The sequence below is a fragment of the Myiozetetes cayanensis genome, unplaced genomic scaffold (assembly GCF_022539395.1).
Source record: "Myiozetetes cayanensis isolate MyiCay16 unplaced genomic scaffold, myiCay2020 scf663, whole genome shotgun sequence".
Taxonomy (NCBI): Eukaryota; Metazoa; Chordata; class Aves; order Passeriformes; family Tyrannidae; genus Myiozetetes; species Myiozetetes cayanensis.
The window spans coordinates 1-25,909 of record NW_026087924.1 but is presented as its reverse complement, the minus strand read 5'-3'; the positions used below and the strand labels follow the sequence as shown (position 1 = coordinate 25,909).

Sequence of the window (25,909 nt, the reverse complement as noted above, 5' to 3'; positions counted from 1 at the left end):
CCCCAGATCCCAGGATTTCCAGGATTAAACCATCCCAGAAATTCTCCTGGATCATCAATTTTACTGCCAGCGCTCCCAGCCCAGATCCCAGATCCCATCCCAGAAATTCTCCTGGATCACTGACATTCCATCCCAGATCCCAGCCCAGATCCCATCCCCAAAATCCTCCTGGATCATTGACATTCCTGCCAGTGCTCCCAGCCCAATCCTGCTCCACAGGATCTCCAGGATGGAATCATCCCAGAAATCTCCCTGGATCATTGACATTCCTGCCAGTGCTCTCAGCCCAGATCCCAGGATTTCCAGGATTGAACCATCCCAGGAATTCTCCTGGATCACTGACATTCCTGACCAGATCCCAGCCCAGATCCCAGGATTTCCAGGATTAAACCATCCCAGAAATCTCCCTGGATCATTGACATTCCTGCCAGTGCTCCCAGCCCAGCTTCCATCCCAGAAATTCTCCTGGATCACTGACATTCCATCCCAGATCCCAGCCCAGATCCCATCCCCAAAATCCTCCTGGATCATTGACATTCCTGCCAGTGCTCCCAGCCCAGATCCCAGATCCCATCCCAGAAATTCTCCTGGATCACCAACATTCCTGACAGTGCTCCCAGCCCAATCCTGCTCCACAGGATCTCCAGGATGGAATCATCCCAGAAATCCTCCTGGATCACCAACATTCCTGCCAGTGCTCCCAGCCCAGATCCCAGGATCTCCAGGATGGAATCATCCCAGAAATCCTCCTGAATCACCGACATTCCTGCCAGTGCTCCCAGTCCAGATCCCAGGATTTCCAGGATTAAACCATTCCAGAAATCCTCCTGGACCACTGACATTCCTGCCAGTGCTCCCAGTCCAGATCCCAGGATCTCCAGGATGGAATCATCCCAGAAATCCTCCTGGATCACCAACATTCCTGCCAGTGCTCCCAGTCCAGAACCCAGGATTTCCAGGATTAAACCATTCCAGAAATCCTCCTGAATCACCGACATTCCTGACCAGATCCCATCCCAGAAATTCTCCTGGAGCATCAATTATCCAGCCAGCGCTCCCATCCCAATCCCACTGCTCAGGATTCCCGGGAAACCCCCCCGGGAATGACCTGATGGGGGAGAACTTGTGGCGGTTGCCGTGGCGGTCGATGAAGCTGATGAGGATCTCCAGGACAAAGAGGCGGATTTCGGGATCTTCCAGGAGGGCAGCGGAGAGCAGCCGGTCCAGGAATGCGCTGGGCAGAGCTGTGAGCATGTTACTGCACTGGAATCCCACCGACACCTGCGGATTCCGAGGAAAAACGGAATGGTGTCGCTCGGAATGGCGGATAAAACGCGGCTCGGGATCCTCCGGAAGGGAAGGACCTGAGGGATTCACCCCTTGGAATGTGGGCCTGGAGCAGCTCCTGAGGGATTCACCCCATGGAATGTGGGACTGGAGTGGATCCTGAGGGATTCACCCCATGGAATGTGCACCTGGAGAGGATCCTGGAGCAGATCCTGAGGGATTCACCCCATGGAAAAGGAACCCAGAATGGATCCTGAGGGATTCACCCCATGGAATGTGCACCTGGAGAGGATCCTGAGGGATTCACCCCATGGAAAAGGAACCCAGAATGGGTCCTGAGGGATTCACCCCATGGAATGTGGGACTGGAGCAGTTCCTGAGGGACTGATCCCATGGGAAAGGAACCTGGAGAGGATCCTGAGGGATTCACCCCATGGAATATGGACCTGGAGCAGTCCCTGAGGGACTGATCCCATAGGAATCTCTGGATTCCTACCTGGAGCAGTTCCTGAGGGACTGACCCCATGGAATGGGCCCCTGGAGCTGTTCCTGAGGGACTGATCCCATGGAATGGGCACCTGGAGCGGTTCCTGAGGGATTCACCCCTTGGAATGTGCACCTGGAGCAGCTCCTGAGGGACTGATTCCATGGAATCTCTGGATTCCTACCTGGAGCCATTCCTGAGGGATTCACCCCATGGAATGGGCACCTGGAGTGGTTCCCGAGGGACTGATCCCATGGAATCTCTGGATTCCCACCTGCAGCCATTCCTGAGGGATTCACCCCATGGAATGCGCCCCTGGAGCAGTTCCTGAGGGACTGATCCCATGGGAATGGGGTGTATTCCTACTTGGAGCAGTTCCTGAGGGATTTATCCCACAGGATCCCATGGAATTCCTACCTGGAGCAGCTCCTGAGGGACTGATCCCATGGGAATCTCTGGATTCCCACCTGGAGCAGTTTCTGAGGGATTCACCCCATGGAATGTGCACCTGGAGCGGATCCTGAGGGACTGATCCCATGGGAATTTATGGATTCCTACCTGGAGCAGTTCCTGAGGGATTTATCCCACGGGATCCCATGGAATTCCTACCTGGAGCAGTCCCTGAGGGATTTATCCCACGGGATCCCATGGAATTCCTACCTGGAGCAGTCCCTGAGGGATTTATCCCACGGGATCCCATGGAATTCCTACCTGGAGCAGTTTCTGAGGGATTTATCCCACGGGATCCCATGGAATTCCTACCTGGAGCAGTTTCTGAGGGATTTATCCCACGGGATCCCATGGAATTCCTACCTGGAGCAGGGATTTGAGGAGCATGATCTGGGTCAGGCGGTTCCGGTTCTCCCTGCAGGGACAGACACAAATCCATGGATCTCCTGCCAGGGAGATTTCAGACATCCTGGGAATCCCTCAACTTTGGGGCATTTGGGGCATTTTATGGGAATAAAAACCGGGAATGGGAGCAGAGGGAGCAGATCCAGGTAGAAATGGGCTGAATCCAAAGGGAAAACAACGGGAACAACCCTTCCCAAATCCCGAGGGAATCCTGTTCTCCCCAACCAATCAAGACCTTTCCATGGGAAAAATGATCCAAAGGGTTGTGTAAATCCGTGGGAATGGGGAGAATTGATCCAGGGGATTCCAGGGAAAAAGGGTTTGATTCCTGTCAGGGATTCCCAAACACAGCAGGAATTCCAGGGGCAGTGTGGGATCACAATTCCAACGGGATTTTAGACCATCTGGGAGTGATTTCCAGGGATTTCGAGACTTTCTAGGATCAAAAACCAGGAATGGGAGCAGGGGAGGGGGGATCAGAGTTTTCCAGGCAGGAATGGGCTGAATCCAAAGGGAAAACAACGGGAATAACCCTTCCCAAATCCCGAGGGAAGCCTGTTCTCCCCAACCAACCAAGAATTCAGAACCGTTTTCCCAGAGAATAAAATCCAAATCCAAGGAAAGGAATGTTGGGAGCTGGGAGGGGGTTGGGAAAGGTCGGGATCCGCCCCTCACCCGTCTTTTCCCGGCTCCATGGAATGCTGGGAGCAGGGCAGGGGCACCTTGTTCATGATGAACACCATCACCTCCGACTGCTGGTACGTGGGCAGCGTGCTGGCAAACGAGCCTGTGGATGTGGGAATGCCCCGGGAATGAGGAATTCCTGCCTGGATCGATTCCAGGGGGAGCAGGGAGCAGGATTCAGAGCCCCCTTCCCTCCTTTCCTCAGGGATTCCAGCCCAGGAAAAGCAGGAATGGCCCTTCCTTCCCATCCCACAGCTCCAGCTGGGAGATTCCAATCCCTGCTCCCAACCCTTTCTACTCTGGAGCTGCCAAATCCCTGGATCGAGAGCCTACTTCCCTCTTTTCCTTCTCCTCCTCAGAGATCCCAACCCATCCCACAGCTCCAGCTGGGAGCTGCCAATCCCTGATTATAACCCCTCCTATTTTGGGACTGCCAAATCCCTGGATCCAGAGCCTACTTCCCTCAGGTTTCCCAACCCAGGAAAAGCAGGAATGTCCCTGCAGATCCCACCCACAGGAACCTTCTCCCTCCAGATCCACCAAAATCCCTCTCCCAGGAGGGACAATTCCAGCTGGGAATTCCAGCCAATCCCTGACTCCAACCCTTCCTACTCTGGAGCTGCCAAATCCTTGGATTCAGCACCTCCTTCCCTCAGGGATTCCAGCCCAGGAAAAGCAGGAATGGCCCTTCCCATCCCACAGCTCCAGCTGGGAGATTCCAATCCCTGATTCCAACCCTTCCTATTTTGGGACTGGTGAATCCCTGGATCCAGCACCTGCTTCCCTCCTTCCCTCAGGGTTCCCAAGCCAGGAAAAGCAGGAATGTTCCTGCAGATCCTCATCCACATCTTCACCTCCAGGGTGATTCCAGACCCGCCAAAATCCCTCTCCCAGGAGGGGCAATTCCAGCTGGGAGATGCCAGTCCCTCATTCCAACCCTTCCCTGCCCTCTTTCCCACCTTTCCTTCCCTTCCTCAGGGATTCCAAGCCAGGAAAATCAGGAATGTCCCTTCCCATCCCACAGCTCCAGCTGGGAGCTGCCAAATCCTTGGATCCAGCACCTCCTTCCCTCTTTTCCTTCTCCTCCTCAGAGATCCCAACCCATCCCACAGCTCCAGCTGGGAGATTCCAATCCCTGCTCCCAACCCTTCCCATCCTGGAGTTGCCAAATCCTTGGATCCAGCACCTCCTTCCCTCTTTTCCTTCTCCTCCTCAGGGATCCCAACCCATCCCACAGCTCCAGCTGGGAGATTCCAATCCCTGATTCCAACCCTTCCTACTCTGGAGCTGCCAAATCCCTGGATCCAGAGCCTACTTCCCTCAGGGATTCCAGCCCAGGAAAAGCAGGAAGGGCCCTTCCCATCCCACAGCTCCAGCTGGGAATTCCAGCCAATCCCTGATTCCAACCCTTCCTACTCTGGAGCTGCCAAATCCCTGGATCCAGACCCTACTTCCCTCAGGGTTCCCAAGCCAGGAAAAGCAGGAATGTCCCTGCAGATCCCCATCCACATCTTCACCTCCAGGGTGATTCCAGACCCACCAAAATCCCTCTCCCAGGAGGGGCAATTCCAGCTGGGAATTCCAGCCAATCCCTGATTCCAACCCCTCCTATTTTGGGACTGCCAAATCCTTGGATTCAGCGCCTCCTTCCCTCCTTTCCTCAGGTTTCCCAACCCAGGAAAAGCAGCAATGTCCCTTCCCATCCCACAGCTCCAGCTGGGAGATTCCAATCCCTGCTCTCAACCCTTCCTACTCCAGAACCACCAAATCCTTGGATCCAGCACCTCCTTCCCTCTTTTCCTTCTCCTCCTCAGAGATCCCAACCCATCCCACAGCTCCAGTTGGGAGATTCCAATCCCTGCTCCCAACCCCTCCTATTTTGGGACTGGTGAATCCCTGGATTCAGCACCTCCTCCCCTCAGGGTTCCCAAACCAGGAAAAGCAGGAATGTCCCTTCCCATCCCACAGCTCCAGCTGGAAGCTGCCAAATCCTTGGATTCAGAGTCCCATTCCCTCCTTTCTTTCACTCCTTCCCTCAGGGATTCCAGCCCAGGAAAAGCAGGAATGGCCCTTCCCATCCCACAGCTCCAGCTGGGAGATTCCAATCCCTGATTCCAACCCTTCCTACTCTGGAGCTGCCAAATCCCTGGATCCAGCACCTCCTTCCCACCTTTCCTTCCCTTCCTCAGGGATTCCAACCCATCCCACAGCTCCAGCCGGGAGATTCCAATCCCTGACTCCAACCCCTCCCACTCCAGAACCACCAAATCCCTGGATCCAGCCCCTCCTTCCCACCCTCTCCTCCCTTCCTCCCCCATTCCCAAACCCAAACCCCTCAGATCCCAGACCCCTCTCCCTCCAAAACCCGGGATACCCTCTCAGTGACCAAATCCCGCCTTTTCCCCTCATCCCAAAAAAAAAAACAACCCCCAAATCCCCGGGATCTCTGCCGGGAAGGGGGACGCTCCCACACCGATGGTTTTGATGACGGCCTCCTGGAACATCCTCTCCTCCTGCTCCTTGATGATCCTGGAGCCCATCCCGGAGCCCATCCCAGAGCCCATCCCGGGGCTGATCCCGGATCCAATCCCGGCTCCAATCCCGGCTCCGTCGTAGGTGCCGGTGAGGGCGTAGTCGATGCTGAGGCGCAGCTGCCGCAGGAGGGTGTTGAAAACCTCCAGCACCGTGGGGCCTGAGCAGGAAAACCATCCCGGGGAGTCAGAATTCCAGGGGAAATCGGGATGGGGGGGAGGGGTCTCGTAAAGGCACTGTGGGGTGGGAGAAATTCCAGCGGGAGTCAGAATTCCAGGGGAAAAGGACTCTCAGACCTTGGGAATCTCCTCAGGACACTGTGGGATCAGGGATGGGTTTAAAGCCTGAGGGGATTCAGAATTCCAGGGGAAATCGGGATGGGGGGCGGGGGAGGGGTCTCGTAAAGGCACTGTGGGGGGGGAGAAATTCCAGCGGGATTCAGAATTCCAGGGGAAAAGGACCCTCAGACCTTGGGGATCTGGTGGGGAAGGGTCTGAGCAGGAGACTCTGGGATGAGGGACAGGGATAAATCCCAGGGGGATCCAGAATTCCAGGGGAAATGGGGATGGGGGGAGGGTCTTAGCAGAACATTCTGGGATGGGTTAAATTCCAGGGGGAGTCAGAATTCCAGGGGAAAAGGACCCTCAGACCTTGGGATTCTGGTGGGGAAGGGTCCCATGAGGGCACTGTGGGGTGGGATAAATCCTGAGGGGATTCAGAATTCCAGGGAAAATGGGGCTGGTGGGGAAGGGTCTCAGCAGGAGACTCTGGGATGAGGGACAGGGATAAATCCCGAGGGGAGTCAGAATTCCAGGGGAAAAGGACTCTCAGACCTTGGGAATCTGGTGGGGAAGGGTCTGAGCAGGACATTCTGGGATGGGTTAAATTCCAGGGGGAGTCAGAATTCCAGGGGAAAAGGACCCTCAGACTTTGGGAATCTCATCAGGAGACTGTGGGATGAGGGACAGGATAAATCCTGAGGGAATTCAGAATTCCAGGGGAAATGGGGATGGGGGGGGAGGGGTCTGAGCAGGAGATTCTGGGATAAAGGAAGGGATTAAATCAGAATTCCAGGGGAAAAGTGGGAATCTGGTGGGGAAGGGTCTCAGCAGGAGACTCTGGGATAATGAAAGGGGTTAAATTCCAGGGGGAGTCAGAATTCCAGGGAAAATGGGGATGGGGGGGGAGGGGTCTCATAAAGGCACTGTGGGGTGGGATAAATTCCAGGGGGAGTCAGAATTCCAGGGGAAAAGGACCCTCAGACCTTGGGAATCTGTTGGGGAAGGGTCTGAGCAGGACATTCTGGGATGGGATAAATCCAGAGGGGATTCAGAATTCCAGGGGAAAAGTGGGAATCTAGTGGTGATGGATCTCATCAGGAGATTTTGGGATGAGGGAGGGGGTTAAATCCAGAATTCCAGGGTCAAAGCACCCTCTGTTTGGATTCCCCAGCATCTCATTCCCGAAATATTCCAGGGTGGGATTCGCAGCTCCCACATATCCAAGATAAGAAGGGAAAAGTCCCTCTGGAGTAGCCACCAAATCCCTCAAAATCCCACTTTTTTCCCCACCAAATCCCCTCAAAATCCCACTTTCCCCCCCCCAAATTCCCACTTTTTCCCCCCCGTCATCCCAAATGGAAAATCCCACTTTTTTACCCCCCAATCCCTGAAAATCGAAACCCCTGAAAATCCCACTTTTTTCCAACCAAATCCCTCAAAATCCCACTTTTTCCCCCACCAAATCCCCGAAATTCCCACTTTTCCCCCTCCAAACCCCCGAAATTCCCACTTTTTCCCCCACCAAATCCCTGAAATTCCCACTTTTTCCCCCACCAAACCCCTGCAATTCCCACTTTTCCCCCCAAACCCCCCAAAATCCCACTTTTTTCCCCCCTCATCCCAAATGGAAAATCCCACTTTTTCCCCCACCAAATCCCTGAAAATCCAAATCCTCGGGAAATCCCACTTTTTTCCCTGCCAAATCCCTCAAAATCCCACTTTTTCCCCCTCATCCCAAAAGATATTCCAAAATCCCCAACCAAATCCCTGCAATTCCCACTTTTCCCCCCACCAAATCCCTGAAATTCCCACTTTTTCCCCACCAAATCCCTGAAAATCCAAATCCTGGAAAATCTCACTTTTTTCCCCACCAAATCCCTAAAAATCCCACTTTTTTCCCCTCATCTCAAAAGATATTCCAAAATCCCCAACCAAATCCCTGGAATTCCCCCTTTTCCCCCACCAAATCCCTGAAAATCCAAATCCCTGAAATTCCCACTTTCTCCCCCCACCAAAGCCCCAAAATCCCCTTTTCCCCCCAAACCCCTGAAATTCCCACTTTTCCTCCACCAAACCCCTGAAATTCCCACTTTTCCCCACCAAATCCCTGAAATTCCCACTTTTCCCCCACCAAATCCCTGAAAATCCAAATCCTGAAAATCCACTTTTCCTCCACCAAACCCCTGAATCCCCTTTTCCCTCTCATCCCAAATGGAAAATCCTACTTTTTCCTCCACCAAATCCCTGAAAATCCAACTCGGAATCCCACTTTCCCCCAAACCCCTGCAATTCCTGTTTTCCCCACCAAACCCCTGAAATTCCCACTTTTTCCCCCCACAAACCTGAAATCCCACTTTTTCCCCCACCCAATCCCTGAAAATCCAAATCCCCGAAATTCCCCCTTTTTCCCCCACCAAACCTGCAATTCCCACTTTCCCCCCCCCAAACCCCAAAATCCCTTTCCCCCTCCTCCCAAGCGGGAATTCCCACCCTCCATCCACTCCCACCATCCCACGGAGGAGCCCTCCACCAGCACCTCAGGAATTCGGCATCCTGGCGCATTCCCAGGAATTCCCATCCCCCTTTCAAATTCCCATCCCCCTTTCAAATTCCCATCCCCTTTTCAAATTCCCATCCCCTTTTTCAAATTCCCATCCCCTTTCAAATTCCATCCCCTTTCAAATTCCCATCCCCTTTTTCAAATTCCCATCCCCTTTTCAAATTCCCATCCCCCTTTTCAAATTCCCATCCCCTTTCAAATTCCCATCCCCTTTTCAAATTCCCATCCCCCTTTCAAATTCCCATCCCCTTTTTCAAATTCCCATCCCCTTTTCAAATTCCCATCCCCTTTTTCAAATTCCCATCCCCTTTTCAAATTCCCATCCCCTTTTTCAAATTCCCATCCCCTTTTTCAAATTCCCATCCCTTTTCAAATTCCCATCCCCTTTTCAAATTCCCATCCCCTCTTCAAATTCCCATCCCCCTTTCAAATTCCCATCCCCCTTTTCAAATTCCCATCCCCTTTCAAATTCCATCCCCCTTTCAAATTCCCATCCCCTTTTCAAATTCCCATCCCCTTTCAAATTCCCATCCCCTTTTCAAATTCCCATCCCCCTTTCAAATTCCCATCCCCTTTTTCAAATTCCCATCCCCTTTCAAATTCCCATCCCCCTTTCAAATTCCCATCCCCTTTTCAAATTCCCATCCCCTTTTTCAAATTCCCATCCCCTTTTCAAATTCCCATCCCCCTTTTCAAATTCCCATCCCCTTTCAAATTCCCATCCCCTTTTCAAATTCCCATCCCCCTTTCAAATTCCCATCCCCTTTCAAATTCCCATCCCCCTTTTTCAAATTCCCATCCCCCTTTCAAATTCCCATCCCCCTTTTTCAAATTCCCATCCCCCTTTTTCAAATTCCCATCCCCCCTTTTCAAATTCCCATCCCCTTTTCAAATTCCCATCCCCCTTTCAAATTCCCATCCCCCTTTTCAAATTCCATCCCCTTTCAAATTCCCATCCCCCTTTTCAAATTCCCACCCCCCTTTCAAATTCCCATCCCCCTTCAAATTCCCATCCCCCTTTCAAATTCCCATCCCCCTTTTTCAAATTCCCACCCCCCTTTCAAATTCCCATCCCCTTTCAAATTCCCTCATCCCCCTTTTTCAAATTCCCATCCCCTTTTCAAATTCCCATCCCCCTTTTCAAATTCCCATCCCCCTTTTTCAAATTCCCATATCCCCCTTTCAAATTCCCATCCCCCCCTTTCAAATTCCCATCCCCCTTTCAAATTCCCATCCCCTTTTCCCGGGTTTTCCCTGGAATGCTGACCCACGGATCCGGAGGCGGCGATGGCGGCCGCTTCCGACAGCACCTGGACGATTCCCGCCCGGACGGGAGCCGCGCTCCGGCTGTTGGCATCCAGGTGTCCCAGCAGCTGCTGGATCACCAGGTGGGAATGCTGAGGCTGGGAAAAGCGGGAAAGCAGCGGGAATGATGTTGGGAAGGAGAAGGATCCCAAGGGATGAATCCCAGCGTTGGTTTTTTCCCCCATCCCCGAGGAGGAAATCCGGGATAAAAAAGGGTGTTTGGAGGAGGGATGAAATGGGGGGTGGGAATGGGAGGGGGGGTTTTCCCGGGAAAAATGGTCCAAAGGGAGAGGGGAAATCCCTGGGAATGGGGAGAATGGATCCTGGGGATTCCAGGCAGGAATTCAGGGATTCCTGCCAGAGATTCCCAAACGCAGCAGGAATTCCAGGGGCAGTGTGGGATCACAATTCCAACGGGATTTTAGGCAATCTGGGAGTGATTTCCAGGGATTTGGGGACTTTCTGGGATCAAAAAGCAGGAATGGGAGGAGCTCAGAGCTCTCCAGGCAGGAATGGGGCTGAATCCAAAGGGAAAACAACGGGAATAACCCTTCCCAAATCCCGAGGGAAGCCTGTTCTCAACTGAGCCAGACCTCAGAGCCGTTTTCCCGGGAAAAATGATCCCAGGAGTTGTAGAAATCCGTGGGAATGGGGAGAATTGATCCTGGGGATTCCAGGTAGGAATTCAGGGATTCCCAAAAACGCAGCAGGAATTCCAGGGGCAGTGTGGGATCACAATTCCAATGGGATTTTGGACAATCTGGGAGCGATTTTCAGGGATTTGGGAACTTTTCAGGATTAAAAACCAGGAATGGGAGCAGAGGGAGCGGATCAGAGCTCTCCAGGCAGGAATGGGCTGAATCCAAAGGGAAAACAACGGGAATAACCCTTCCCAAAATAGTTAGGGCAGCCTGTTCTCCAGAACTGAGCAACTTTCCATGGAAAAAATGATCCCAGGAGTTGTGAAATCCATGGGAATGGGGAGAATGGATCCAGGGGATTCCAGGTAGGGATTGATTCCTGCAGGATTCCCAAACGCAGCAGGAATTCCAGGGGCATGTGGGATCACAATTCCAACGGGATTTGAGACAATCTGGGAGCGATTTTCAGGGATTTGGGAACTTTCTAGGATCAAAAACCAGGAATGGGAGCAGGGGAGGGGGGATCAGAGTTTTCCAGGCAGGAATGGGCTGAATCCAAAGGGAAAACAACGGGAATAACCCTTCCCAAAATAGTTAGGGAAGCCTGTTTCCCTTCCCATGGGAAAAATGATCCCAGGAGTTGTAGAAATCCGTGGGAATGGGGAGAATGGATCCAGGGGATTCCAGGTAGGAATTCAGGGATTCCTGTCAGGGATTCCCAAACACAGCAGGAATTCCAGGGGCTCTGCAACCTGACAATTCCAACGGGATTTCAGACAATCTGGGAGTGATTTTCAGGGATTTGGGAACTTTTCAGGATTAAAAACCGGGAATGGGATCAGGGGAGGGGGGATCAGAGCTCTCCAGGCAGGAATGGGGCTGAATCCAAAGGGAAAACAGCGGGAATAACCCTTCCCAAATCCCGAGGGAATCCCGTTCTCCCCAACTAATCAAGACCTTTCCATGGGAAAAATGATCCAAAGGGTTGTGTAAATCCGTGGGAATGGGGAGAATGGATCCAGGGGATTCCAGGGAAAAAGGGTTTGATTCCTGCCAGGGATTCCCAAACGCAGCAGGAATTCCAGGGGCTCTGCAACCTGACAATTCCAATGGGATTTGAGACCATCTGGGAGTGATTTCCAGGGATTTCGAGACTTTCTAGGATCAAAAACCAGGAATGGGAGCAGGGGAGGGGGGATCAGAGTTTTCCAGGCAGGAATGGGCTGAATCCAAAGGGAAAACAATGGGAATAACCCTTCCCAAATCCCGAGGGAAGCCTGTTCTCCAGAATTCAGCCAGACCTTGGAGCCATTTTCCCGGGAAAAACTGGGATTTGGATTCCTGCTTTTCCCAGGGCTCCCACTCTTTTTTTTCCCCCTCATCCCCCCCAAAAAAACCTGGCTCAGGATTCCCTTTCAGGATTCCCAGCTCCCCCCTCCTCCCTCTCATTCCCAACTTCCCCCGGGGGAAAACCACTTGGAATGGCATTCCCAGGATGTGGGAATGGCCCCAAATTCCCAGAGGCTCTGGAACATCCCAGAATTTTCCCACTTTTTCCCCTTCCCGTGCCATTCATTCCCTCTCATTCCCAAATTACCCCGGGGCGGGGGAAACCACTTGGAATGGCATTCCCAGGAAGTGGGAATGGCCCTGAATTCCCAGAGGCTCTGGAACATCCCAAAATTTTCCCACTTTTTCCCCTTCCCATGACGTTCATTCCCTCTCATTCCCAACTTTCCCCTGGGGGGAGAAACCACTTGGAATGGCATTCCCAGGATGTGGGAATGGCTCTGAATTCCCAGAGGCTCCAGAATATCCCAGAATTTTCCCACTTTTTCCCCTTCCCGTGCCATTCATTCCCAACTTCCCCAGGGGGGAAAACCACTTGGAATGGCATTCCCAGGATGTGGGAATGATGTGGGAATGGTCCCAACTTCCTGGAGGCTCTGGAATATCCTGGATTTTTCCCACTTTTTCCCCCTTCCTGTGCCCTTCACTCCTTCTCATTCCCAACTTCCCCAGGGGCGGGGGAAACCACTTGGAATGGCATTCCCAGGAAGTGGGAATGATGTGGGAATGGTCCCAAATTCCCAGAGGCTCTGGAATATCCCAGAGTTTTCCCACTTTTTCCCCTTCCCATGCCCTTCACTCCTTCTCATTCCCAACTTCCCTTGGGAAAAGACACTTGGAATGGCATTCCCGGGATGTGGGAATGGTCCCGAATTCCCGGAGGCTCCGGAATATCCCGGAGTTTTCCCACTGTTCCCCCTTCCCAGGCTCCTCACCTGGATGGAGTACATGATGATCCGGAAGCAGCCGGTGGCAAACACCTTGGGCTCCCAGAGGGAATGGTTATCCAGGTGCCTGCGGGAGAGCCGGGAACGCCGGGAAAAGGGTCGGGAATCCCAGGGAATCCCAGGGAAAACAAAACAAAACAAAGCAAAACTGGGAAAAGGGGGCTTGGAATGAAGGTTGGAATCCAAGGGGAAAGGGGGGGGAGCTCCAGCCGGATCCAGGGCGGCTTCCCGGGGTTTTCCATGGGGTCAAAGTTTGGGATGCGGGAATGGGATTGTGGGGATGGAGGGCAAAGGATTTTGGGATGGAGGGCAAAGGATTTTGGGATGGAGGGGAAAGGATTTTGGGATGGAGGGGAAAGGATTTTGGGATGGAGGACTCGGGTTTTTGGGATGGAGGGGAAAGGATTTTTGGGATGCAGGGCAAAGGATTGTTGGGAAGCAAAGGATTCACCCCAAAGGATTTTGGGATGCAGGAGTGAGAAGTTTGGGATCCAGGATTCAGAAGTTTGGGAAGCAGGACGAGGAATTTCAGGAAGCAGGATGGGAATTTCTGGGAAGCAGGAGGTGGAATTTTGGGAAGTAGGAGGTGGAATTTTGGGAAGTAGGAGGTGAAATTTGGGGAAGTAGGAGGTGGAATTTTGGGAAGCAGGAGGTGGAATTTTGGGAAGTAGGAGGTGGAATTTTGGGAAGCAGGAGGTGGAATTTGGAAGCAGGAGGTGGAATTTGGGGAAGCAGGAGGTGAAATTTGGAAGCAGGACCTGGATTCTGTGGAAGCAGGAGGTGGAATTTTGGGAAGCAGGAGGTGGAATCTGGGAATTCTGGGCAGCAGGAGGTGGATTTTGGGAAGCAGAAGGTGGATTTTGGGAAGTAGGAGGTGGAATTTGGGAATGAGGAGGTGGATTTTGGGCATGAGGAGATGGATTTCAGGACTCAGGACTCCCAGCAGGACGGGGGTGAGGGTGTTCTGGATGTGTTTGGGAATGAGGAGGTGGATTTTGGGAAGCAGGAGGTGGATTTTGGGAATGAGGAGGTGGATTTTGGGAAGCAGGAGGTGGATTTTGGGAATGAGGAGGTGGGATTTGGAATTCTGGGCCTCAGAACTCCCAGCAGGACGGGGGTGAGGGCGTTTTTGATGTTTTTGGGAAGGAGAAGGTGGATTTTGGGAAGCAGGAGGTGGAATTGGGGATTCAGGAGGTGGAATTTGGGAATGAGGAGGTGGATTTTGGGAAGGAGGAGCTGGAATTTTGGGAATGAGGAGGTGGATTTTGGGAAGGAGGAGATGGATTTCAGGACTCAGGACTCCCAGCAGGACGGGGGTGAGGGTGTTCTGGATGTGTTTGGGAATGAGGAGGTGGATTTTGGGCATGAGGAGGTGGAATTTGGGAATGAGGAGATGGATTTTGGGAATGAGGAGGTGGATTTCAGGACTCAGGACTCCCAGCAGGACGGGGGTGAGGGCGTTCTGGATGTGTTTGGGAAGCAGGAGGTGGATTTTGGGGAATGTTGGGCCTCAGAACTCCCAGCAGGACGGGGGTGAGGGCGTTTTTGATGTTTTTGGGAATGAGGAGGTGGATTTTGGGGAATGTTGGGAATGAGGACTCCCAGCAGGACGGGGGTGAGGGCGTTTTTGATGTGTTTGGGAATGAGGAGATGGATTTTGGGAATGTTGGGCCTCACAACTCCCAGCAGGACGGGGGTGAGGGCGTTCTGGATGTTTTTGGGAAGCAGGAGGTGGATTTTGGGAATGTTGGGCCTCAGGACTCACAGCAGGACGGGGGTGAGGGCGTTTTTGATGTTTTTGGGAAGGAGGAGATGGATTTTGGGAATGTTGGGAATGAGGACTCACAGCAGGACGGGGGTGAGGGCATTTTTGATGTTTTTGGGAAGCAGGATGCAGATTTTGGGGAATGTTGGGTCTCAGGACTCACAGCAGGACGGGGGTGAGGGCGTTCTGGATGTGTTTGGGAAGCAGGAGGTGGATTTTGGGAAGGAGGAGATGGATTTCAGGACTCAGAACTCACAGCAGGACGGGGGTGAGGGCGTTTTTGATGTGTTTGGGAAGCAGGATGCAGATTTTGGGAATGTTGGGAATGAGGACTCACAGCAGGACGGGGGTGAGGGCGTTTTTGATGTTTCCGAAGGCCGCCCTCGCCAGCAGCTCCCGCAGGCACCGCTCGGCCAGATCCGCTGGAACCTCCCGCTCCTTCCGAGCCCCCGGAACTGGGGATGGGGAACGGCTGGAAAATACCCAGAGGGACCTGGAAAATCTGGGAGAGGGGCTGGAAAAACTGGGAGAGGGAAATCTGGGAGAGGGAAAGCTGGGAGAGGGAACTCCCGCTCCTTCTGAGCACCCGGGACCGGGGACGGGGAACGGCTGGAAAATACCCAGAGGGACCTGGAAAAACTGGGAAAGGGGCTGGAAAAACTGGGAGAGGGACCTGGAAAATACCCAGAGGGACCTGGAAAATCTGGGAGAGGGGCTGGAAAAACTGGGAAAGGGGCTGGAAAAACTGGGAGAGGGAGCTGGAAAAACTGGAAGAGGGGCTGGAAAAACTGGGAGAGGGAAATCTGGGAGAGGGAAAGCTGGGAGAGGGAACTCCCGCTCCTTCCGACCCCCCAGAACCGGGGATGGGGAACAGCTGGAAAATACGGACAGGGGAGGGGAAAGATGGGAGAGGGAGCTTGGAAAAAATGGGAGAGGGGCCTGGAAAAACTGAGAGAGGGGCCTGGAAAACCTGGGAGAGTGGCCTGGAAAAACTGGGACAGGAACCTTGGAAAATCTGTGAAAGGGATCTTGGAAAAACTGGGGGAGGGACCTGGAAAACCTGGGAGAGGGGCCTGGAAAAACTGAGAGAGGGACCTGGAAAAACTGGGAGAGGGACCTGGAAAAACTGGGAGAGGGGGCTTGGAAAAACTGGGAGAGGGCCTGGAAAAACTGGGAGAGGGACTGGAAAAACTGGGAGAGGGGCCTGGAAAAACTGGGAGAGGGTCCTGGAAAAACTGGGAAAGGGGCTGGAAAAACTGGGAGAGGGACCTGGAAAAACTGGGACAGGGACCTGGAAAAACTGGGAGAGGGGCTTGGAAAACCTGGGAGAGGGCCTGGAAAAACTGGGAAAGGGGCTGGAAAAACTGGGAGAGGGGCCTGGAAAAACTGGGACAGGGACCTGGAAAACCTGGGAAAGGGGAACCTGGGAGAGGGACCTTGGAAAAACTGGGAGAGGGACTGGAAAAACTGGGAGAGGGTCTGGAAAAACTGGGAAAGGGGCTGGAAAAACTGGGACAGGAACCTGGAAAACCTGGGAGAGGGATCTGGAAAAACTGGGAGAGGGACTGGAAAAACTGGGAGAGGGGCTGGAAAAACTGGGAGAGGGACTGGAAAAACTGGGAGAGGGAAACCTGGAAAAACTGGGAAAGGGGCTGGAAAAACTGGGAAAGGGGCCTGGAAAAACTGGGAGAGGGGTGGCCTGGAAAAACTTGGGAGAGGGGCCTTGGAAAATCTGGGACAGAGGCCTGGAAAAACTGGGAGAGGGACTGGAAAAACTGGGAAAGGGGCCTGGAAAAACTGGGACAGGAACCTTGGAAAATCTGGGACAGGGATCGTGGAGAACCCAGGAGAAGGGCCTGGAAAAACTGGAAGAGGGACCCTGCCCCTTCCCTCTTCCCAGGCTGGAATTCCCACCCCTTCCCTGCTTCCCAGGCAGGAATTCCTTCCCCTTAGGTGGGAATTCCTGCCCTTTCCCCTCTTCCCAGGTGAGGAATTCCTTCCCCTTAGGTGGGAATTCCTGCCCTTCCCCTGCTTCCCAGGAGGAATTCCTGCCCTTTTCCCTCTTCCCAGGCTGGAATTCCCACCCCTTCCCTGCTTCCCAGGCGGGAATTCCTGCCCCTTAGGTGGGAATTCCCGCCCCTTTCCCCTCTTCCCAGGCTGGAATTCCCACCCCTTCCCTGCTTCCCCTCTTCCCAGGCTGGAATTCCCACCTCTTCCCTGCTTCCCAGGAGGAATTCCTTCCCCTTAGGTGGGAATTCCTGCCCTTCCCCTCTTCCCACGAGGAATTCCTGCCTTTTCCCCTCTTCCCAGGTGGGAATTCCTGCCCCTTAGGTGGGAATTCCCATCCCTTCCCCACTTCCCAGGAGGAATTCCTTCCCCTTAGGTGGGAATTCCTTTCCTCTTCCCAGGAGGAATTCCTGCCCTTTTCCCTCTTCCCAGGCTGGAATTCCCATCCCTTCCCCTATTCCCAGGAGGAATTCCCGCCCTTTCCCCTCCTCCCAGGCAGGAATTCCCGCCCTTTCCCCTCTTCCCAGGGTGGTTATTCCCACCTTTCCGGCTCCTGGGCGTGCTGGAGGTTGAAGAGCAGGGAAGGGACGATCTTATCCATGTGCTGGGGATCCCAAATGTTGGCCTGGAGCTCGTCATTCACCGTCTTCCTCACCACCCCCTGCAGCCCCTTGATCCCAGACATCCGGATCCTGCCGGGAAAACGGATCCCAAATCACCCAGGGGAACGGGAAATCCCGGATATTCCAACCCAGACATCCGGATCCTGCCGGGAAAACCCAGCCCAGATCACCCAGGGGAACGGGAAATCCCGGATATTCCAACCCTGCAGCCCCTTGATCCCAGACATCCGGATCCTGCCGGGAAAACCCATCCCAAATCACCCAGGGGAATGGGAAATCCCGGATATTCCAACCCCTACATCCCGGATCCTGCTGGGAAAACCCATCCCAGATCATCCAGGGGAATGGGAAATCCCAGATATTCCAACCCCTGCAGGCTCCTGATCCCAGACATCCGGATCCTGCCGGGAAAACGGATCCCAAATCATCCAGGGGAACGGGAAATCCTGGATATTCCAATCCCTACATCCGGATCCTGATGGGAAAACCCATCCCAGATCACCCAGGGGAACGGGAAATCCCGGATATTCCAACCCTAGACATCCGGATCCTGCCGGGAAAACCCAGCCCAGATCACCCAGGGGAATGGGAAATCCCGGATATTCCAATCCCTACATCCGGATCCTGCCGGGAAAATGGATCCCAAATCATCCAGGGGAACGGGAAATCCCGGATATTCCAACCCTACATCCGGATCCTGCCGGGAAAACCCATCCCAGATCACCCAGGGGAACGGGAAATCCCGGATATTCCAACCCCTACATCCGGATCCTGACGGGAAAATGGATCCCAAATCATCCAGGGGAACGGGAAATCCGGGATATTCCAACCCAGACATCCGGATCCTGCCGGGAAACCCATCCCAGATCACCCAGGGGAATGGGAAATCCAGGATATTCCACCCCCTGGGAGCATCCAAAGGGTTGGATTCCCCGTGGGAGAAATCCAGGATGGTGGGAATGGGATGAGTTTTAAAGCCCTTCCCACCCAAATATTCCCAAAAATTCCTGAGCCTCTGGATCCCGATTTGGGATCCCAAAATTACCCAGGAGAGAGAAAAATCTGGGATATTCCAACCCCTGGGAGACTCCAAGGGGTGGATTCCCCATGGGAGAAATCTGGGATGGTGGGAAGTGGGAATGGGATGAACTTTAAGGCCCTTCCCACCCAAATATTCCCAAAAATTCCTGAGCCCCTGGATCCCCATTTGGGATCCCAAATTTACCCAGGGAAGAGAGAAATCCGGGATATTCCAACCCCTGGGAGCATCCAAGGGGTGGATTCCCTGCAGGAGAAATCCAGGATGGTGGAAGAGCATCAGGAATGGAATGGGATGAGTTTTAAGCCACTTTCCGCCCAAATATTCCCAGAAATTCCTGAGCCCCTGGATCCTGATTTGGGATCCCAAAATTACCCAGGAGAGAGAGGGAAATCTGGGATATTCCAACCCCTGGGAGCATCCAAGGGGTGGATTCCCCGTGGGAGAAATCTGGGATGGTGGAAGGTGGGAATGGGATGAACTTTAAGGCCATTCCTGCCCAAATATTCCCAAAAATTCCTGAGCCCTGGATCCCCATTTGGGATCCCAAAATTACCCAGGAGAGAGAGAGAAATCTGGAATATTCCAACCCCTGGGAGCATCCAAGGGGTGGATTCCCTGCAGGAGAAATCTGGGATGCTGGGAGAGCATCGGGAATGGAATGGGATGAGTTTTAAGCCACTTCCCCCAAATATTCCCAAAAATTCCTGAGCCCCTGGATCCTGATTTGGGATCCCAAAATTACCCAGGAGAGAGAAAAATCCAGGATATTCCAACCCCTGGGAGCATCCAAGGGGTTGGATTCCACATGGGAGAAATCCAGGATGGTGGGAAGTTGGAATGGGATGAGCTTTAAGGCCATTCCCACTCAAATATTCCAGGATTTTGCCATCCCAAGAATCCCTGGGATGCACAAGCAGCACCAGCATTCCCTGCCTTCCCCCTGGGAATGTTGTTCCCGGCTTTCCCTCATTCCCAAGGGCTCCAAAGCCGTTTTTCCCACGGGAAAACTTTGGGATAGGAGGGAAAAAATACCCTCAAAGCGCTTCCTGAGCCCCTGGATTCCCAAAAATCGCCAGTTGTGGGGATTCCCAGTCTGGAATTCCAGAATTCCCAGCTGGAATCAGCTCCTCCCTAATTCCAGTCTCCGGTTTTTCCGGAGCCATCCCTGGAGATGGAGGGAAAAATTGGGATTCTTTTCCCACCTTATTCCCCCTTTTTGAGGAAAGAATTCCCAGCCCCACTTGGAAAAAGGAAGGGTTGATCCTCAGGGATGGGAATCCCTCGGGAATGACAAACCCTGGGGGGTTGGTGCTCCGCAGGAACTCCGGGAATGGCTCCAGAGGGACATTCCCAAAACCTGAACTCCCGTCCCGGGCCCCATTCCCAGATCCAGGGATCTCCAGGATCTCCAGGAAGCGCCCCCAGCCCAAGGGCCAAATCCACAGGGATTGGGAATCCCCTCGGGAATGGCGACTCCACCAATTCCAAGGGCCTGGAAACCCTTTCCAGGTGGGAATCATTCCCAATATCCCAGCTGAATCCACCAATTCCAGGGCCTGGAATCTTCCCAATATCCCACTCCAGCATTCCAAGGCCTGGAAACCCCTTCCATGTGGGAATCATTCCCAATATCCCAGCTGAATCCACCACTTCCAGGGCCTGGAATCTTCCCAATATCCCACCCAGCATTTCCAAGGCCTGGAAACCCCTTCCATGTGGGAATCATTCCCAATATCCCATCTGACTCCACCACTTCCAAAGAAGGCCTGGAAACCCTTTCCATGTGGGAATTCTTCCCAATATTCCCTCTCCTCCTGGCCCTTCTTCCCTGGGAATTGGGGAATTCTGGAGCTGGAAAATCTCCCTCCTGATCCCTCTTTTTCCCTGGGATGAGCCCCTTCCCAGCTCCCTCAGCCATTCCCGCTGCTCCAGCCCCTTCCCTGGAAAAGCTCCGTGCCCTCCATGTCTTGGAGCAAAGATCCCAAACTTTCCCCCCCAGGATTGCAGGATCCACAAGTGCCACATCCACAGGGATTGGGAATCCCTGCAGGGATGAGGAATCCCAGCACTCCCAGTGCCTGACAGCCCTTTCCAGGCGGGAATTGCTCCCAATATTCCCTCTCCTCCTTATCCCTTCTTCCCTGGGAACTGGGGAATTCTGCAGCTGGAAAATCTCCCTCCTAATCCCTCTTTTCCCCGGGATGAGCCCCTTTCCATCTCCCTCCGCCATTCCCGCTGCTCCAACCCCTTCCCTGGAAAAGCTCCGTGCCCTCCATGCCTTGGAGCAAAGATCCCGAACTTTCCTCCCCCAGGATTGCAGGATCCTCAACTGGGAATCCCTGCAGGGATGAGGAATTCCACCATTCCCAGTGCCTGACAGCCCTTTCCAGGTGGGAATCGTTCCCAATATTCCCTCTCCTCCTGCCCCTTCTTCCCTGGGAATTGGGGAGGCTGGAAAAGCTCCCTCCTGATCCCTCTTTTTCCCTGGGATGAGCCCCTTCCCATCTTCCCTCAGCCATTCCTGCTGCTCCAGCCCCTTCCCTGGAAACATTCCAGCCCCTCCATGCCTTGGAGTGAGGATCCCAACCACTCCCAGGATCCACAGGGATCGGGAATCCCTGCAGGGCTGGGATCCCACCATTCCCAGTTCCTGACAGCCCTTTCCAGGCGGGAATCGCTCCCAATATTCCCTCTCCTCCTTATCCCTTCTTCCCTGGGAACTGGGGAATTCTGGAGCGGGAAAATCCCCCTCCTGATCCCTCTTTTTCCCTGGGATGAGCTTTCCCAGCTCCCTCCTCATTCCCGCTGCTCCAGCCCCTTCCCTGATCCCATCCCTTTTCCTGGAAAAGCTCCGTGCCCTCCATGCCTTGGAGCAAAGATCCCGAACTTTCCTCCCCCAGGATTGCAGGATCCACAAGTGCCACATCCACAGGGATTGGGAATCCCTGCAGGGATTGGGAATCCAGCCCTGCCCTGGGAAGTTCATTCCAGTGCCTGACAGCCCTTTCCAGGCGGGAATCGCTTCCAATATTCCCTCTCCTCCTGACCCTTCTTCCCTGAGAACTGGGGAATTCTGGAGGCTGTAAAACCCCCCTCCTGATCCCTCTTTTCCCCGGGATAACCCCCTCCTCCTCCTCCTCCCCCGCTCCGGGGCTGTTCCCGGTGCATTCCCGGTTGGAATGGCGGCGGGCGGGGCGGACCCGGCGCGCACGGCGGGGTCGGGGTGGCACGAGTGGCACATCTCGCTGAAGCGGCACACGAAGAAGTCGTAGCTGCGGTGGTACGAGGGAGTGTCCTCCTCGATGTTCGCGAACTTCACGAACTGCGTGGGGAAAGAGGAAAAAAAACCACAAAAAAACCGGGAATTTCATCCCCGACATCCCCCAAAAACCCAGCCGGGAATTCCCGCGGGGAGGGCGGGGCTGGGAATGCCCGGCCCTGGGGGAATGTTGAGTCCTACGGGAGATCCCCCCCTGGAGATCCAGACCCTCCTAGGGGTGATCCAAACCCCCCAGCATCCCAGAGATCCCAGAAAAGGGAATTTAGGGAAGTGTCACCCCCTCCCCTCTTCGGGAATATCCCTGGCGCTTCCCGGTGGATCATGGGGATAGCACCAGGAATGCCCGGCTGTGTGGGAATGGTTCCCACTGGAGATCCCCCCTGGAGATCCAGACCCTCCTAGGGGTGATCCAACCCACCCCCAGCATCCCTGAGACCCCAAGAATTTAGGGAATTTCGGGAAGCAGGGAAGTGTCACCCCCTCCCCTCTTCGGGAATATCCCTGGCACTTCCCGGTGGATCATGGGGATGGCACCGGGAATGCCCGGCCATGTGGGAATGTTGAGTCCTACGGGAGATCCCCCCCTGGAGATCCAGATCCTCCTGGGGATGATCCAAACCCCCCCAGCATCCCAGAGATCCCAAAAATTTAGGGAATTTCGGGAAGCAGGGAGATGTCACCCCCTCCCCCCTCCGGGAATATCCCTGGCACTTCCCAATGGATCGCTGGGAATGCCCGGCCGTGTGGGAATGGTTCCCACTGGAGATCCCCCCCTTGGAGATCCAGACCCTCCTAGGGGCGATCCAACCCCCCCAGCATCCCAGAGATCCCAGAAAACGGAATTTAGGGAAGTGTCACCCCCTCCCCTCTTCGGGAATATCCCTGGTGCTTCCCGGTGGATCATGGGGATGGCACCGGGAATGCCCGGCCGTGTGGGAATGGTTCCCACTGGAGATCCCCCCCTTGGAGATCCAAACCCTCCTAGGGGTGATCCAAACCCCCCCAGCATCCCAGAGATCCCAAGAATTTCGGGAAGCAGGGAGGTGTCACCCCCAGCCAGGAATATTTGGGGTGCTTCCCAACAGATCCAACCTTTCCTGGGACACTGCAGGGATCCAGGGGCAGCCACAGCTTCCCTGGGAATTCCAGCCCAGCCGGGAATCCCTTCCCAATCTCCCACCCCAATCTCCCCTTTCCCAGTGGGAAGCCATTCCCTGTGTCCTGCCATTCCAGGCCCTGATCCCAAATCCCTCTCCAGCTCTCCTGGAGCCCCTGCAGGCTCTGGAAGGGGCTCCCAGCTCTCCCTGGATCCTTCCCTGCTCCAGCCTGGCCATTCCCAGCTCTCCCAGCCTGGATCCAGAGCCGAGGGACTCCGGAATTCCTGAGGGATTTTCCCCACCTGAAGATTCCCAGATCCATTCCCAGCCCCTGGGGCCTGGAAGCTTCTCCTCCCTCCATCCCAAGGGATATTTGTTTGGGATTTGGCCCCTCCCAGGGGGTTGGAACGGGATGGTCCCTTCAGGATCCCTTCCCACCCCCAGCATTCCCGGATTCCAAGGGCTGGGAGTGGGGAAAAAAGGACGGGAAAAAGGCAGGAACAGCCCCAAAAACGGGGCCGGGAAAGGGATCAATTTTCCAGAGGAAAATCCAGGAGCCAACCACACGGAAAAGGAGCAGGAAGAGCCCCTTGGAGGGAAAAACGGGCTGGGAATGCCAGGGGGCCACAAATCCCAAAAAAACCGAGCAGGGGGAGGATCCCGAGGGGATTTCAGCTCCGGATTTTCCAACCCCCCCTCCCCTCCCCCCGGGATTAAGGGATGGGCCTTGGAGGGATTAGGGGGGGTTGGATTTTCAGGATCTGCCTGGAAAAGGAGGGGGGAGGGAGCTCGGGAATGACTCACCCACATTCCATAAACAATGGGATGGGCTTTTCCTGCCTTTCCCATGGGAATTGTGGGATGGGGGTTTGGGAATGAGGAGGGAACATTTCCTGACCCTCCCTGAGTTGGATCCCAGAATCCAGGAGGTTTTCCAGGCTGTTTGCCCTTGGAATGTGCCCCTCTGGGAAGGATCAGCCCCCCTGAGCCCCTCAGTCATTCCCAAAGTGCTGAGCCCTCGGGAAAAGCCTGGAATGCAGGGGAAGGGGGGGTGGGAAAAAACATCCCAGAGTGCCAAAAAAAGTGGGAGCAGCAATTCCAGACTCCTGGAAAGCCACAAAGCCTCGTTCCCTGTCCTTTTCCTGAGGAATTTCAGGGAAAAGGGGGATGGAAAAAAAATCCTAGACTGCCAAAAATCCGGGAGCAGCAATTCCAGAATCCTGGAAAACTCCCCCCCCAAAAAATTCCCACCAAAACTCCCCCCCCTGAGGGTGTTCCCCGTCCTTTTCCCGAGGAATTTCAGGGAAAAAAAGGGGATGGAAAAAAAACCCCCAGACCGCCAAAACAATTCCAGAATCCTGGAAAGCTCCCCCAAAAAAACTCCCACCAAAACCCCTCCCACTGAGGGTGTTCCCTGCCTTTTTCCCAAGGAATTTCAGGCAAAAAAGGGGATGGAAAAAAACCCCCAGACCGCCAAAACAATTCCAGACTCCTGGAAGGCCCCCAACGCTCATTCCCTGTCCTTTTCCCGAGGAATTTCAGGGAAAAAGGGGATGGAAAAAAAATCCTAGACTGCCAAAAATCTGGGAGCAGCAATTCCAGAATCCTGGAAAACCACAAAGCCTCCTTCCCCATCCTTTTCCTGAGGAATTTCAGGGAAAAAGGGGATGGAAAAAAAAATCCCAGACTGCCAAAAATCCGGGAGCAGCAATTCCAGAATCCTGGAAAACCACCAAACCCTCCTTCCCTGTCCTTTTCCTGAGAAATTTCAGGGAAAAAGGGGGATGCCAAAAAAAACCCCAGACTGCCAAAACAATTCCAGAATCCTGGAAAACCACAAACCCTCCTTCCCCATCCTTTTCCTGAGGAATTTCAGGCAAAAAGGGGATGGAAAAAAAAATCCCAGACTGCCAAAAATCCGGGAGCAGCAATTCCAGAATCCTGGAAAACCACAAACCCTCCCCACCAAGGGTGTTCCCCGTCCTTTCCCAAGGAATTTCAGGGAAAAAAAGGGGATGGAAAAAAAATCCCAGACCACCAAAAAAGTGGGAGCAGCAATTCCAGAATCCTGGAAAATTCTCCCCTTTCCACAACACCAGAGGGGGTCACCAAAACCCCTCCCCATGGGGGTGTGCCCTGTCCTTTTCCCAAGGAATTTCAGGCAAAAAGGGGATGGAAAAAAAACCCCCAGACCGCCAAAACAATTCCAGACTCCTGGAAAGCTCCCCCAAAAAAACTCCCACCAAAACTCCTCCCCCTGAGGGTGTTCCCTGCCTTTTCCCAAGGAATTTCAGGCAAAAAGGGGATGGAAAAAAATCCCAGACTGCCAAAAACGGAGCAGCAATTCCAGAATCCTGGAAAACCACAAACCTCTCCTTCCCCATCCTTTTCCCGAGGAATTTCAGGCAAAAAGGGGATGGAAAAAAATCCCAGACTGCCAAAAAATCCAGGAGCAGCAATTCCAGAATCCTGGAAAACTCCCACAAAAAATCCCCAAAACTCCCCATGAGGGTGTTCCCTGTCTTTTTTCCAGGGAATTTCAGGGAAAAAGAGGGATGGAAAAAAAAATCCCAGACTGCCAAAAGAGCGGGAGCAGCAATTCCAGAATCCTGGAAAACCACAAACCCTCCTTCCCAGTCCTTTTCCTGAGGAATTTCAGGCAAAAAATGGATGCAAAAAAATCCCAGACCGCCAAAAATCCAGGAGCAGCAATTCCAGAATCCTGGAAAACCACAAAACCCTCCTTTCCCTCGTCCTTTTGCCAAGGAATTTCAGGCAAAAAAGGGGATGGCAAAAAAACCCCCAGACCGCCAAAACAATTCCAGAATCCTGGAAAGCTCCACAAAAACTCCACCAAACTCTCCCCCTGAGGGTGTTCCCTGCCTTTTTCCCAAGGAATTTCAGGCAAAAAAGGGGATGGAAAAAAAATCCCAGACCAACAAAAATCCAGGAGCAGCAATTCCAGAATCCTGGAAAACCACAAACCCTCCTTCCCCATCCTTTTCCTGAGGAATTTCAGGCAAAAAGGGATGCAAAAAAATCCCAGACTGCCAAAAATCCGGGAGCAGCAATTCCAGAATCCTGGAAAACCACAAACCCTCCTTTCCCGTCCTTTTCCCGAGGAATTTCAGGGAAAAGAGGGATGGAAAAAAATCCCAGACTGCCAAAA

The 25,909-nt window shown here is 53.7% G+C and overlaps 2 protein-coding genes across 3 annotated transcripts; both read right to left on the bottom strand.

Moving 5' to 3' along the window:
* Positions 1-55: 55 nt before the first annotated feature.
* On the bottom strand, positions 56-21,730 carry LOC126651551 (protein EFR3 homolog B-like; the record flags this gene model as incomplete). Its single annotated transcript, XM_050337486.1, has 9 exons — positions 56-1,281; positions 2,585-2,636; positions 3,302-3,413; positions 5,784-6,002; positions 9,951-10,086; positions 12,915-12,993; positions 15,029-15,163; positions 17,241-17,390; positions 21,564-21,730. Coding segments are annotated over 9 exons (1,443 nt in total), but the record flags the coding sequence as incomplete, so codon positions are not given.
* On the bottom strand, positions 18,178-21,463 carry LOC126651550 (uncharacterized). Of its 2 annotated transcripts, none has more exons than XM_050337485.1 (2): positions 19,959-21,463; positions 18,178-19,919 (listed from the first exon to the last, which is right to left on the bottom strand). In XM_050337485.1, the coding sequence occupies exons 1-2, from the start codon at positions 21,347-21,349 to the stop codon at positions 19,880-19,882; spliced, it is 1,431 nt and encodes a 476-aa protein (XP_050193442.1). In that variant the 5' UTR covers positions 21,350-21,463; the 3' UTR covers positions 18,178-19,879. The 2 variants fall into 2 exon arrangements, with proteins under 2 accessions (XP_050193442.1, XP_050193441.1); XM_050337484.1 differs by having other exon boundaries at positions 20,062-21,463.
* Positions 21,731-25,909: the final 4,179 nt, after the last annotated feature.